The sequence below is a fragment of the Xiphias gladius genome, chromosome 10, assembly GCF_016859285.1.
Source record: "Xiphias gladius isolate SHS-SW01 ecotype Sanya breed wild chromosome 10, ASM1685928v1, whole genome shotgun sequence".
Lineage (NCBI taxonomy): Eukaryota > Metazoa > Chordata > Actinopteri > Istiophoriformes > Xiphiidae > Xiphias > Xiphias gladius.
This window is the reverse complement of record NC_053409.1, coordinates 4,239,110-4,253,115: the sequence shown is the minus strand read 5'-3', so window position 1 is coordinate 4,253,115 and position 14,006 is coordinate 4,239,110. Positions and strand designations below refer to the sequence as shown.

Genomic DNA, 14,006 nt, shown 5'->3' with positions numbered 1-14,006 from the left:
TTTTTTATGTCTGATCTTGCTAATTTCTGCCCTTTAGAATGTCCATTTCTGATGAGGGCTTAGCAGATCCTGTCGAACTTTCAGCCAATCTGCCATTTCATCCAACACCTGCCGGTAATACATCCACTATCCCGTGCAAAGGCCGGCGTTTAGCAATTCGTATTCCAGATGATCACCTCCAACAATCTGAGGAAGCCCAGCTGATCAGCCTTTTAGCTGAAAAAGTTGTGAGTCTGGCACCCAGTCTGGATTTGTCCCAGTTTAAAGCCATGGCTTCGGATTTTCTTAGGCAGTCAGCCCCTGCCGAGCATAATGATACCCCAGCACCATTTCCAGCCCGAGGCCATAAGCGCTCAAAAAATTCATCTCCATTTCCTCAACCTGCCAAACACAAAAGGTCCACTTCCAATCCTTATAAGGCTTATAAGGCTTAGCCTTATTCTGACTTCATCTGAAAACAATCAAAACATTGCATCATCTAATGAAATCATGACTGTCTTCAAATATGCTAATCACAGATTACTATTATTATAAAATTTATGAATAGAGGAATTTCTGGTGGCATTCGGAGTCTATCACAATATCATCTGTTCTGTTTATCATGAATGCCACCAAGAATTGGACACTTAGATGGCATTAATTGGTGATCGGAAAGTGAAATATGGAAAGAAAATTCTACTAATATCACAAAGTCTTTTCAAGCAAAGCTGCAGTCTTCATAGCTCAATTCAACCTGCGCCTTCACATCTCAAAACATCAGTTTCTGTACTTGCTAGGACACTTATATATTTATTTTCTTCTGGATACCTGGAATGGCATCTCTTTCTTTTACGATGAAGCCTTTCAAAACGGTGATAGCGTGGAACTTTTTACTGATGCAACAGTCAGTTTTGGGGGTTACTACCAAGGTCAGGGGTTTTCCAGCAGCTGGTGTCAGGAGCTTCTGCAATGGCATCGATCCTCCGCTCTCTTTGAATTGTACCCGGTTATTGTGTCTAGTCTGGTTTGAGGGCATCTGTGGAAACGCTATCTGTGATTAATAATGTCATGATAACAGCTCGTCATGTTCCAGGCCATCATAACATCGTTGCTGCTCACTTTAAATTTCATGTGTTCAAACACTTTTGCAATTAAATATTGTTAGATGAAGTCTGCCACTCAGATCTGAGGTTTTTGTCTTTTCCTCTGTATAACTGGAATGACATCACTTTCTTTTATGATGAAGCCTTTCAAAACGCTGATAGCATGGAACGCTCAGTGTCACACTCTGATTTAATCTTTCATCCTCATTTATATCATCTCTTTCTCAGACATACCAAGGCTGGGGGGAACTCGTCAATCCTAATTGCATATGTATAAACTCTGAATTCTGTCCGTCTATGCAAAAAATTTTAAAACTGAGACCTATCATCACTTCTTCCTCTCCTCTATTTTTTCTACCTTCTTTGAAACCTGTGTCAAATCCTGGTTTCTTTCCCATCTCACTGCTGTGCTTAAAAGATGCAAACTCCTGATAACAAATACTTAGGGCACTCTTTTAGAAATTTCGCTGCTACCTCAAGCAGCAATGAAAGGTGTGTCCTCAGCCTCCTTGCAGCAGTTTGGCTGCTAGTCCTCTTCAGCATTTTCTTCATATATTCGACCAGACCAGACGGCCAATCTCGCTGCCCAGCGATCTCTGAAACCATGATGTAACAAACGTATATCTGGTGAATATCATGCATCTAAGTGGTGGTGTTGATTCATGCTTACTATCATTCACAAACAATCTTTCATCCTTTGTCTCACACCCACACATTATTTCCTGCCCTTTATTTTCTTGTACCATATTCATATATAGCTATTCAGTGCCCTTCATCTACCAGTATGCATTTTATTTTTACTGGCCTTCATCTACCAGTGTGCACTTTTTATTTACTGGCCTTCATTTTCAATTTTGGGGTGATGTCAGATTGGCTGTTTTTCATAGGGCTGTATCCCTATACATCTCCGTTACCAAGGGTGAATGCCAAAGTCCTACTAAATAAAGTTCTGCATTCATTTTAATTTGTGTCTTTCCTGATTGAAGTAGCATAGTGGAAAGTAAGGACGTGGAGGTTGGGCTGGAGGGCATGAAGTGAGTCCTACTTTCATGTAGGAGACAAGGGTTTGTGTTCTGTTACAGAACTGTAATAAACATCGCTGCCTTTTAGTTGCTGTAAACACAATATTTCCCTAACCTTACTCAAGTGTTTGTGTTGACTAACCCTAACCTGCCATAGTTGCCATAACCAAAATCTTTCCACAATCTACAAAAGCAAAGTTTTTGTTACACTATATGCAGAGATTGTAAAAATTGAGAATTTAAAAATGCTGGCATTGGACATGAAATATGTTGATGCACTGGATATTATGAGGGGTTTTGCAGAATTATCCAGTATGGGCACTCTTCGTTCATGCTCAGAGTTGTCTGAGCATAGGGGAGGCAAGTGTTCAACATGTGCTTTCATAAGGAAGTAATGAACAGGAGGGTAGTGGGGAAGAAACTGCCTGTTACAAAGAATGAAAATAATCCCAATGAATGATCTTCTGGATTTTAGGTTGGTGTTCCCTCCAACTTGTATGCTCTGTACCATGCTGCTCTACAGCTGAAGCAGAAGAATGAGCTGGGAGTTTATTTATTGAACCTCACTGTGTCTGATCTGTTATACCTGGCATCATTACCACTGTGGCTCCAGTACATCTTTCAGGTAAACTAAAAGCACCTATTTATTCTGTTAAATATTTGATTTGCTGAATGCCATGCCATGAAGAATTGAGGCTGTTTAGAGAGCGCTACCCAGTATTAGTATGGTGTTCCTAATAAAGTCCTTGATGAGCGTATATGTGTTTCAGGATGATGATTGGCGTCACAGGGAATGGTTGTGTCAGTTGTGTGGCTTCCTGCTCTATGAGAACATCTACATCAGCATTGGCTTCCTGTGCTGTATCAGTCTGGATCGCTACCTGGCTGTGGTCCATCCTTTAAGGTAATCTTGAAACAACGTTGTCAAAATTCAAGCCCTTGTTAGTTCTTCAGTTACTCCAATTTTCCCTGCACTTACTTTGTGCTGATGCAATTTGTCTCATCTAGCAATATTACCTTTGTGCTGAAAATCACCACTGAGCTAAGGTGAGATTTGGTGGTAATACAAAACTTTTGATTGGTGGTGCATACCATTGCCACCACTTTATGCGTTTATGGCCCTTCTGCCCAATGTAATTTTTGATACTACAACTGAGGCACCAAAATTAGAAATTGACCAACTCTTCACGAAGTGGCTTTAAATATAAAACTACATATTTGTTGTCATATTTAGTTTTACTGAAGCCTTTTAAAAATTCTGAATTGGTAAAATTCAGCAGCTTCATTTTCCATGAAATAGGCCAATAAACAGAACATAGAACATATTGAACTCACAACAACAAAGTGAAGGGTATACAAAAGCAACAAAACAAATATACATTATAAATAATAGATATACAGAAAACAAAAGTATGGGGGTGTGGTGGTGGTGGGGTGTGTGTGTTACATAAGCTGCTTATTTAATGCTGACTACTCGTTCTTTCTTTTTTAATCTCTATTTCCCAGGTTCACCTCGCTCCGCTCTATGAATACAGCGTGGCTTGTTAGTGCTATCATCTGGTTGAAGGAGATCGCAGTAGGCGTGGTTTTCTTCCGCCACAAAGAACTGAGCAAAGACCGCAAGAACCAATCAGTGTGTTTCGAGCACTACCCCATGCAACCGTGGGAGTACCCAATCAACTACTACCGCTTCAATATCGGCTTCATGTTCCCTCTGGCCATTCTATCAGTAGGATAACATTTTTAAAAATATATTTTTGATCATATTTTGTTGAAAAGATTTTTACACAGTCACATTGGCATTTTATTGTATTTTAATCACATTTGAGTTGATTAATTGATGTTTTGAAAACATATTTATCATGCCCACAGTGACCTTTTGTGCCTGAAATCTCTAGTTTAGTAATGCGATAGGAAGATGGTGGTAGCTAGTTCAAATTTTATACAGTTCTGTTCATCTGTTCATTCTTGACACCATCATCTGCTCCACCTCAAGGGCCTTCACACCCATAGTCCACCCACACAAATGTCTTCACTTATGTAACTTGATTAGATGTCTTGTCAGGACTTTGTTGATATGTACAAGCTGGGCTTGATTGACATCTCCCTCCCTCTCCAATTAGTTTTGTTGTACCTTTTAGGACAGGGCAACTTACCCTGCTATCATTCTTAGATAGAGTTTTGTGACATCACATAATACTAAGCATAGCTCCACCCAGATTTAACCTGACTAGAGGTCTAATCAGCCAGAGTAACTGAAAAAAACCTGTGTGAGTATGCAGAGTCTGTCAATATTTTTACTGAGACAGGTCTTAGGTCTGGCCTCTGTCCAAAATGCCACACTTCATTTTCCCAACCACTGTAAAATAAAACTCCTTTTAAAAAGTCATTTAAGTTTGTTTTGGTAATGGTTTGAATTTGACATCAGCCGCAAAAATGGACAGTAGGACGATGTCTCTAAAGGGAATGTGTGTATTTTAAGGAGCCATGCTTCTGGTGTGTTTGTGCTAATCGAACTGAATTCTGAAAAGATTTAAAGATCTAGCCAGATTTTTATTTGGTGATCACTTGGGTGATGACAAGTGCAAAGGTCAAAGCCACACAACTCTTATAGTGAAATCATGGGATTTTTGAAAGAAGAAAAAAGTAAATTTTCCTGTTACAAATGAATGAATTTTAAATCATATACAAAGAAACACACCCCTTCTCTGTTCAATACACTCAGGTACAGTCTTACTTTGTCTGTTATGACCAGTAACTTACGGTGATTGATGTTAAGTAATATATTGAGCCTTCATACAGATACATTGCTGTGTAACTGACATTACTGAATTAGTTTGCTGACTTCACTGACTTTTCTCTACTTTTGCTACTGTTGCATTATAGTTTTTCATGTCACAGATAAAATGTATCAAATGTGACACCTTACCAGGAGACATGTTTGTTCTTTTGTGCTTGTAGTCCCACGCTACACTTTCTCTCAGTCACATTGCCTAGCAATGATATCTTTAAAGCAATTGACTTCAGAAAATCTTTGGAAATTAAGGAAACATCAATGTGCCATTATAATTGCCAGTTGTGGCCACATTGGCTGCTGTATGGCAAAGGTTAGGCTGCATAGTCTTGCTTTACTGCACAACATCTCTCTTCACCACAGTGATCTTGGGAAAAGTGATAGAACTTAAGCTAGCAGAGGAGATATTCAAAATTCCCTAGATAAATTTAAACTCCATAGCTGCAAGAACTACAACTTTGTGTAATTAATTTGTCTGTCTTTATAATTTATTTTATATTAACATTCATTTATTTAATTATTTTATTTTTGATTTGTGTGTACTACCTTGAGCATACAATCCTCTTTTACTATCCTCAGAAATCTAAACATGTTGTCAGTTCAGTTTTGTTAATAAAGAAGAGGAGATATGGACATGGAAGGAATGGAGATTGTTCAGTGGAAATAAGAAGTAGAGTTAGTATTCTTCACCATGATCCTGATGGATCTGATAATTTATTTTTTTTCTTTCCAGATCAGCTACCTGTGTGTCCTTCGTGCTGTGGGTCGGAGTGCTGGGACACAGCCAGTTCAGAAGATAAGGATCAGGCAGTTAGTCAGCAGCACCATTCTCATCTTCCTTGTCTGTTTCTCCCCGTACCATGTCTTCTTATTAGTACGCACCCTGCTGGAGCGGGACTGCAACTTTATTACAGGTACTGTTTCATCTCTGGAAAGTATTCCAGTGAGTACAAATGGAAACATATCTTAAACACATGGCCTGTATTCTTATTTCCTAGGAATATTTAACTACTACCACCTCTCGTTGCTGCTGACCACCCTGAACTGCTTAGCCGACCCTGCTCTGTACTGCTTTGTCAGCGAAAGTGCCCGCAACGGCGTGTACAGAGCCATTATCCTACCCTTTGCCAGGATACTCTGTTGCTGCTGTCGCCGTGATAACGCAAGTCCTGCCAAGATAGCAACAGATTCCCATGAGGTCGCCTTTGACGAGAACAACAGCCACCCAACTGTGATGCTGCTCACACATACCAGCACACTCAACAATGTAAAAACAGACCCTGCCAGTAAAAGCACAATTTTAATCACACAAACTGATGAAAAAACTACAATACCCTTAATTGTACAAAATAACAGTAACTGACAAATGTGTGAATAGTGATGGAAAATCCAGCTGTGTGATAGCCGTGGTGGAGCAGAGCCAAAAAACAGAAGGGACTAAGGAGACTCAGAAAAGCAACAACAAATTATCCAAAGACTAATCATAAACAATGCTATCAGAAACCTCAGGGCAATGGGATTAAAAGGACAAGACTGATTCAGTAAACTAAAAGTGAGTGGAGAACACATAAGAGACCACACACAACTATGTCTGTAAAGCTCAATCTGGTGTACATTATCATCCATTGGCATTGGAGTGAATGGACTGAGTTTTCTTTTCTCTCAAGTGATTTTTGCAAGCTCTAGATTGAGCAGCTTCTATTTTGTCAGAGGAAATGTGTTGTTTACATTTTGATGTGTTGTGGACACGGGAGCAAATTGGAGTTTTAGATTGAGAAAAAGGCAAAAATCATCAGGAAATCATAGTTATTGACCTGCAATGAAAACTGCCAGAAAAATCTTTATTCTTTATTATCTTTATCTTTATTTCTCCCCTGGAAGGGAGTTTGCCAGTATTCTTTAAAACAATAGTATTTAGGTAAAATCTTCTAATAAGGTACCCTTTATAAAGGGTAGTTGTAAGCAATGGCTTTATTAATGGTTAATAAATAATTTACTTATCATAATAGATCAGTTGTAAACCATTACCAACAGCCAGCGGTAGTGTAGCTTGAAATCATATTGTGCGTGGGCATAGAAAAAATCATCTGTGCCTACCTCACCCACCTTTAGTTGCAGTATTTTTGTAAAAATAGGCAACTGTTACCATAATGTTACCTAGTATCACTAGTGTTTAATTAAGTGACATTGCCAGTGGGAATAAACTGAAAAAAAATCATAACACCTAACGGAGAAACTGCATGGCACCATAGTTTGGCAGTTCCTGATAACTGTGCATGTGAACACAACCATGCAGTTGACAGGAAAAATCACAGCAAATTCAATGTTTAGCCATATGTACAGATACACAAGCAACAAACACACACAATTTGTCATATAGGGTGACCAGGGTCCGTAGGACAACATTCATGATGGAAAATACATTACAGGGGCTTAACTTAATGTCCAGCAGGTGTCTAAGTACAGCCATTTTGACATACATCAATCAGCCACTACATTAAAACCAGTTACCTTTCAGCCACAACATTAAAACAGGTAACTGGTTTTACTGTTGAAAGTATTCAGACCACTTCACATTCTGCACACTTCATTGTGTTGTAGATTTTATTTTGAATGGATAAAAAATTACCATTTGGCCCATCAGTCTATACTCAATAACCCATACTGACAAAGTTAAACTGAAATCTGAAAACTGAAATCTTCTATTTACAAAAGTTTTCAGACCCTTTGCTGTAACACTCCAAATTGTGATCATGTGCATTTTAATGTGCATTTATTTATCCTTGAGATGTGTATTGAATTTGATTGGAGTCCACCTGTAGCAAATTATTTAAGAGTTTGGATAGTTTAGAAAGGCACACTCATGTGTGTATAAAGTCCCACTAAGTGTATAAACCCATTTCTAAAGCTTTGAGTGTTCCCTGGAGTACATTGGTCTCAATAATTATGAAATGGAATAAGTTTGGAACCACCAGGAATCTTCCTAGAGTTGGCCGTCCTGCCAAACTGAGTTACCAGTCACGAAGGGCCAGAGAGGTGACCAATAAGCCAATGGTCACTGTAACAGAGCTTCAGAAGTCCTCTACAGAGATGGGAGAACCTGCTGTAAGATGACCATCTCAGCAGCACTCCTTCAGTCAGGCCTTTATGGTAGAGCAGCTAGACAGAAGCCACTTTGAGCAAAAGGCATATGACAGCCCGTTTGGAGTTTGGTGGCATTTCTCTGGTCTAATGAGACAAAAATTGAACTGAGCAGAACTCCAAACACTATGTCCAGCAATCATCACTGGGCCAATACATCCTTACAGGGAAGCATGGTGGTTGCAGCATCATGCTAAGGATGTGCTTCTCAGTTGCAGGGACAGAGAGACTGGTCAGAAATGTCAGAACAACAATGACCTGTAGCATACAGCCAAGACAATGGTGTAGTGGCTTCGTGACAAGTCTCTGACTGTCCATGAGTGGCCCAGCCAAAGCACAGCATTAAACCCCATTGAACATCTGTGGAGAGACCTGAAAATGGCAGTTAACAGACGCTTCACATCCAATCTGATGGAGCTTGAGAGGATCTGCCAGGAAGAATGGGATAAACTAGCTTGCAGAGACTTACCCAAAAAGACTCAAAGCTGTAACTGCTTTAATCTACCAAAGAGGCATCTACAATGTACTGAATTAAGGGTCTGAATACTTTTGTAAGTCAGCGATTTCAGTTTTTGATTTTTAATAACTTTGCAAAAATTGTATTCTATTTTTCATTATGGGTTATTGATCGTAGACTGATGGGCAAAAATGACAATTTTACCCATTTGAAATTAAATCTACAACAGAATATAATTTGCAAAAAGTGATGGGTTTGAATACTTTCTGAAGCCACTGTATGATTCCATAATGTTGATTCGTATCTCTTGCTAGAAGTAATCTATAATGTGGCAAAGCTGGGACATCATCTTCTTATTCCATTAGAAGATGCGATTTATCTTGTATTTATAATGATGTAACTGTAGGAAGAAGCTCTTTAATATTGATAACAAATTAGTTTATTTTCTGGCTTAATCCATATGACATACAATTCTATATGACATACAACCCAGAAAAAAAGACCGCAAGACTTCTACAATAGTTTTATTGGGATAGTGAGATAAAATAACAGCACAGAACATGCAGTATCAGAACAAATTTAATAAAAACTTGAAGCTATGCTGAAATCACAACTGCATTATAAGCACATCTCGATTTCATGATAGTTGTTTTGATCAATACATGAACACAGTGTGCTAAATTAGAAGGTTGAATACTTATCGTGTAGCTGTACATTACTGACACAGTATATGTAATGAATTTACTAATATTTGATGGCTTGTCTGATGAGAAGAAAAATATTATTATTATTATTATTATTATTATTATTATTATTATTATATCATTATATATTGTTATTATTATTTATTATCTAAATTAGGGGTCTTGAATAATAAGATTTCCTTACTATGAAAATTTAGAACGCGACAGAAACCTACCAACTGCCAATCTTATACAGTTCAGAATGATGTAATAATCTCCCTGCTCTGTGCGGGTCTGCCTCTGGACTATGAAAGGATAAATATCACAAAAACAATCTCCAATGTTTACATGTTGCTATTTGCATGCATAGGAATGAGACTATATTGTTATGGTCATAATTTTCAACGTTTTAAATTGAAATTTTCACATAGATAAAATATTATTGTCGAACCTTCAGTCGTTATGGAACTATACTGTAATATGGTCAGAGCATCTTGTCATAATGATAAATGTTCAAATGACAAATCTTCACAGGGATAAATGTGATAAATATTTTTATAAAAAATTGAAACTGCATACTAAAAAGGACAGCTACTAATGTTTTTAATCATTGTTTTTCATTATGTGTGTTTGCTTACTCTTTGGTATGTGCGTATATGTGTAGTTTCAGTGTTACCTCTTTTTTTTTTTTAGCACCATCAGCAGGTAAAGATGCTTGTCCAACGCCTCAGTTCATGACAGGATACCTTTCAAACTAAGGACTCTCAGCCTCAGCTCTTCTTGATATTAAAGGATCAAACTGCTGTTTAATCATGTGTAATCATGTGTGCCACACATTACATTATTGTGTGGTAATGCAGTTAAATTAAGCTTGAATGAAAAGTCTGAACTGCATTACCTCATGATAATAATGTGTCATTGACAAAAATGAATTTAGGCACAATCACTGTGATTTTTTAGTGCACAGAAATGAATGGAAATCAATGGATACAGTAGGCTACATGGCAGAAAAACTAAAAAAAAAAATGTGGCATGCATTTTAAAAGGGTCAGTAAAAATGTAATGTAGGTATGATAAAGCTGTAATATTTTATTTTATAATATTAAAATATTAAAATATCATTATCACCCAACTCTGCAGTACCCCTCAGTTGCACAGAGCTATTAGCACCTTTCAGGTCACTATTTTGGTTTTACTTTCGCAGCCTTACTATGTTGATTCACTTTCAACGCTCTCATCCACTTCATCAACTGCAAGCAGCTGTTTTCAGCAAAACAAGTTCTAATAAACCCGATTCACACTACCTGCGCAGCACCAAACAGCAGACATACACAATTAGCATTTAGCAGCTAGCGTGAACCATATATTTTAACAGGATATGGTGGAGACCAAAACAGAGCTCAAAGGAGTGTGAATATTGTATTTACATTCATCAGGTGGCCAGAAACACCACCCATAATGAATGCTAATGTTGCTGAATGTGTAAATAAGAAACTATTACTAACACAGGTACTGTATGGTCCTTAAGCCTATCACAGCCAACAGTTGCATGCTAACATACCAAAAGATGTTTCTCAGTATTAAGATAACTGTTGTTCTATATCCCATGTTTTCTTCATTTGAGTTGTGGTTAGTCCAGAAACCTGGAAACAATATAAATATTTCTTGTAAAATATCATATTACATTTAGAGACAAAAAATAAAATGGTTGTGTAAAATGACTCCACAACTACAGAAATCTGTTGTGAATTTAGGATTATCAATACTGTTACTGACTATAGATTATGATGCAGGTACATTGCATTTAATCATCCACATTTTTGATTTCAGAAAACAGCTAATCACACCAAGACCTTACAAAAGAAACAATGAACTATACATGCTTATTTCATATTATTATTATTATTATTATTATTCAATTGTAATTGCATGTTACAGTTTACTGTTTAAACTGATTAAACATTGCTCTGCTCAAATTCTTGTGAAAATAGTTTGTTCTAGCAAAATCACACCCACAGAGAGGATATACTTTTCCTCTAAGTGCCTGATTACAAGTTTTGAGTCGCAGTACTTTTGAGGGAATCTGGTTCTAGTAAGAGCTATTCTGTCTGTATTTCAGTACTTGGTGAACTGATATGGTTGGCTGGATGTAAGTTACTAGTGTTTATTGGTTTTAGGAGATTATTAAATACAGTTGTCAGGTGAATCAGGAGCTGAAAATGAAAACAATTGTGTGAGAAAACAAAAATGTTCTTTGTGTGTCACTGTATTTGTCTATGTAACAGCATCCTTCCTCTGGAGGTACTTATGAAGTAGTAAGTGTGTGTGTGTATGTACTGAAAGTTTTTAAACAGTCCAGACAGAAAAGGACTGAAAGCTCTGAAATAGAGTGCAATGTGACTATAGAGATCTCTGTGCATAGTTCCTGAATATGTGTGTCTGTTTGTGTTATGATGGAGGGAGAAAACACATATGCCTTGGATAGTGTGTGTATTAATCTTGGCAATATCAGCTGCTCCTGGCTGCTGCTGTCATCCAGCAGGAAGTGACATTAAACTTGGGTCATATTAGGGTCAAAGGTCAGCGCTGAAAAGGAGATGAAAATGAGAGGAACAGCAAGACAAAACATAAGAAGAGAGGAGAAGTATGTTGAAACTGGCCCTTATTCTTTTGCTGTACATCATAAAATACTTATTAGATTTACTTCTTTTTCTACTGACTAAATTCCTAATCCATTCAACCAAGCTAACAGCTAACAACCAAGCTAATTTTATGTTTCCATTGTGTTTATGTTTCTGGTGTGGTTTTACCGTAACCCAGCAGAATTGAGTTACAATAAAAGCAATAAAATAACAGGAATTTACCTAATCAGATAGGATTATTTTAGAATAAATTAGGAAACTTGACATTTACAGCTAGCTGTTAGGTTAAGGTTATCAGTAGTCCGTAATGAAACTACCTTGATATGAAGAAGAAAAATTGTAGTTCTCCATTTGTCATTACTACATTTGTAAAATTAGGAAGTGGTAGGGGGAACTAGTGTTTTGTTTTCATCAACCCTCTGATGACATCACATATCCAGATAAAAGCATACAGTATACATGTTTTGATAGTTTTCTTTTGAAGCTTTCAGCCACATCTTGTGGTCTTCCTTGTTTTGGTCATTGTGAGGTTATTAGATGTGGTTGAAAGCTCTAGAGCAAATTTGGTAAGTGAATAAATGCAATAAACTATTTTTTGAAGCATGTTGTAGACAGGAGTAAGCCCAGGCATTGACCCAGGTATAGATGAATTAAGTCTGTTTCAGTCTGGAAGGTTGATTATAACATTAGTACTGCCTGAATTGAAGCTACGTATACCTGAAAACTATCCTGACCTGGACCCGGCTATAGTCTGGAGGGACAGGTTTCCATGGCCGTTTAGGTCAGACTTATTTAAACCTCCGTATGAAACAGAATTTCCTGAAAATAACCCTAATTTACTGAAGTAAGCCTGGTTTACCTGTAATTTTCTTCATTTAAACATTTCATGCTCAAATGTAGTATAACAGTAGCACAGTTTCACTTTTTATAATTCAGTATTGAAAATAGTTTATTAGAAATGTAAATTTGTCCTCCTTGTTTTCTAAACTTGCACATTTAAGTTTTTATCTGGAAACCTGGTATCAAAAGACTGTATAGTCAGGTCTGTACATGCATGCGTGCATTGAGTCTGTCAACGTTTGAAAAAATAGGCATTCAATTCCATGTCTTCAAACTTAGTTTTACAAGCTGAGGCTACAAGCTTTTAAAATCCTGTGGATATAAAAATTTACAAAAGGTGACAAGAATAAAACATTTTTTCACGCGCACCTTTATGAATGTGTTAAGATCCCACATACAATTTATGCCCTTGCCAATGGCTGCATTTGATGTTGAATCACAAATTCATGGATTCATGTTGGTAAAGGAGGTTCATGCTGTTTTGTTCGCCAAATTTAAATGGAGTGGAAACCACACCCAGTGGGCACAAACCAGCACTGTGCAGGTCAGGATCTAAAGCAAACCCACTGTCCGTGTTGTGGTGCTGTGCTGAACAGGTGCTATGTCCAGGATGCCTGGTACAATAAACCTACATTGAACCTAAGTAAGAATATGCATGTATACACAGTGGATGAATAAAATGACTAACACTGGCTGGTATGTCTTCATTTTAAGCTCCTCTAATGCAACACTAAATATATAGACAGACTTCCAACCAGAGGGATTACCATTACTGGAATATATGCCCACAATCTGCTAAACATGTGCTGGCATACTGCATCTCTGTGTGGTATGCCAACTGTTATGCATAGAACAGGAGAGCTCTTCAGAGTGATCAACACTGCCCACAAGATCATTGGCTCCACAGCGCTTTCACTGAGGACATTTTTCAGCTCTCGCTGCCTTCGCAGAGCAACCAAAATACCCAAAGACTCATCCCTCCCCTAACATGACCTGTCTGCCCTGCTGCCCTCTGGAAAGTGCTACAGGTTCACAAGATCTCATACCTGCAGACTCAGGAACAGCTTTTACTCCAGAGCCATCTGTGAACTGAACCCTGCCAAGCCCATACCTATCTATTCCCTCTGCCAGGAACCCTCACACTGACCAATGCATGTAATGTAGCATAATGTCTCTGCAAATATTGACTATTCTAGTGCAAAAAAATCTATTGAAATATTTATACCTAGGCAACATGTATAATATTTTAGATATTTTATGATTGTCAGCTGGTGCGTGTGTATTGTAAGTTCTTTAGTTATGCTACCTATACATCTGTGCTGAATCTGTTTAAAGGTTTGTCGAA

At 37.7% G+C, this 14,006-nt stretch overlaps 1 protein-coding gene across 4 annotated transcripts in view; it reads left to right on the top strand.

Annotated features, from left to right (window-relative positions):
- LOC120795573 (ovarian cancer G-protein coupled receptor 1) overlaps window positions 1–9,139 on the top strand; it is a 30,375-nt gene extending 21,236 nt beyond the window's left edge. For all 4 annotated transcript variants that reach the window (XM_040137582.1, XM_040137581.1, XM_040137583.1 and 1 more), the window contains 5 exons: window positions 2,580–2,729; window positions 2,875–3,008; window positions 3,611–3,833; window positions 5,632–5,812; window positions 5,897–9,139. In XM_040137582.1, the coding sequence (XP_039993516.1) occupies window positions 2,580–2,729; window positions 2,875–3,008; window positions 3,611–3,833; window positions 5,632–5,812; window positions 5,897–6,261 (1,053 nt within the window). In that variant the 3' untranslated portion in view covers window positions 6,262–9,139. The remainder of the gene's footprint in view (window positions 1–2,579; window positions 2,730–2,874; window positions 3,009–3,610; window positions 3,834–5,631; window positions 5,813–5,896) is intronic.
- Window positions 9,140–14,006: the final 4,867 nt, after the last annotated feature.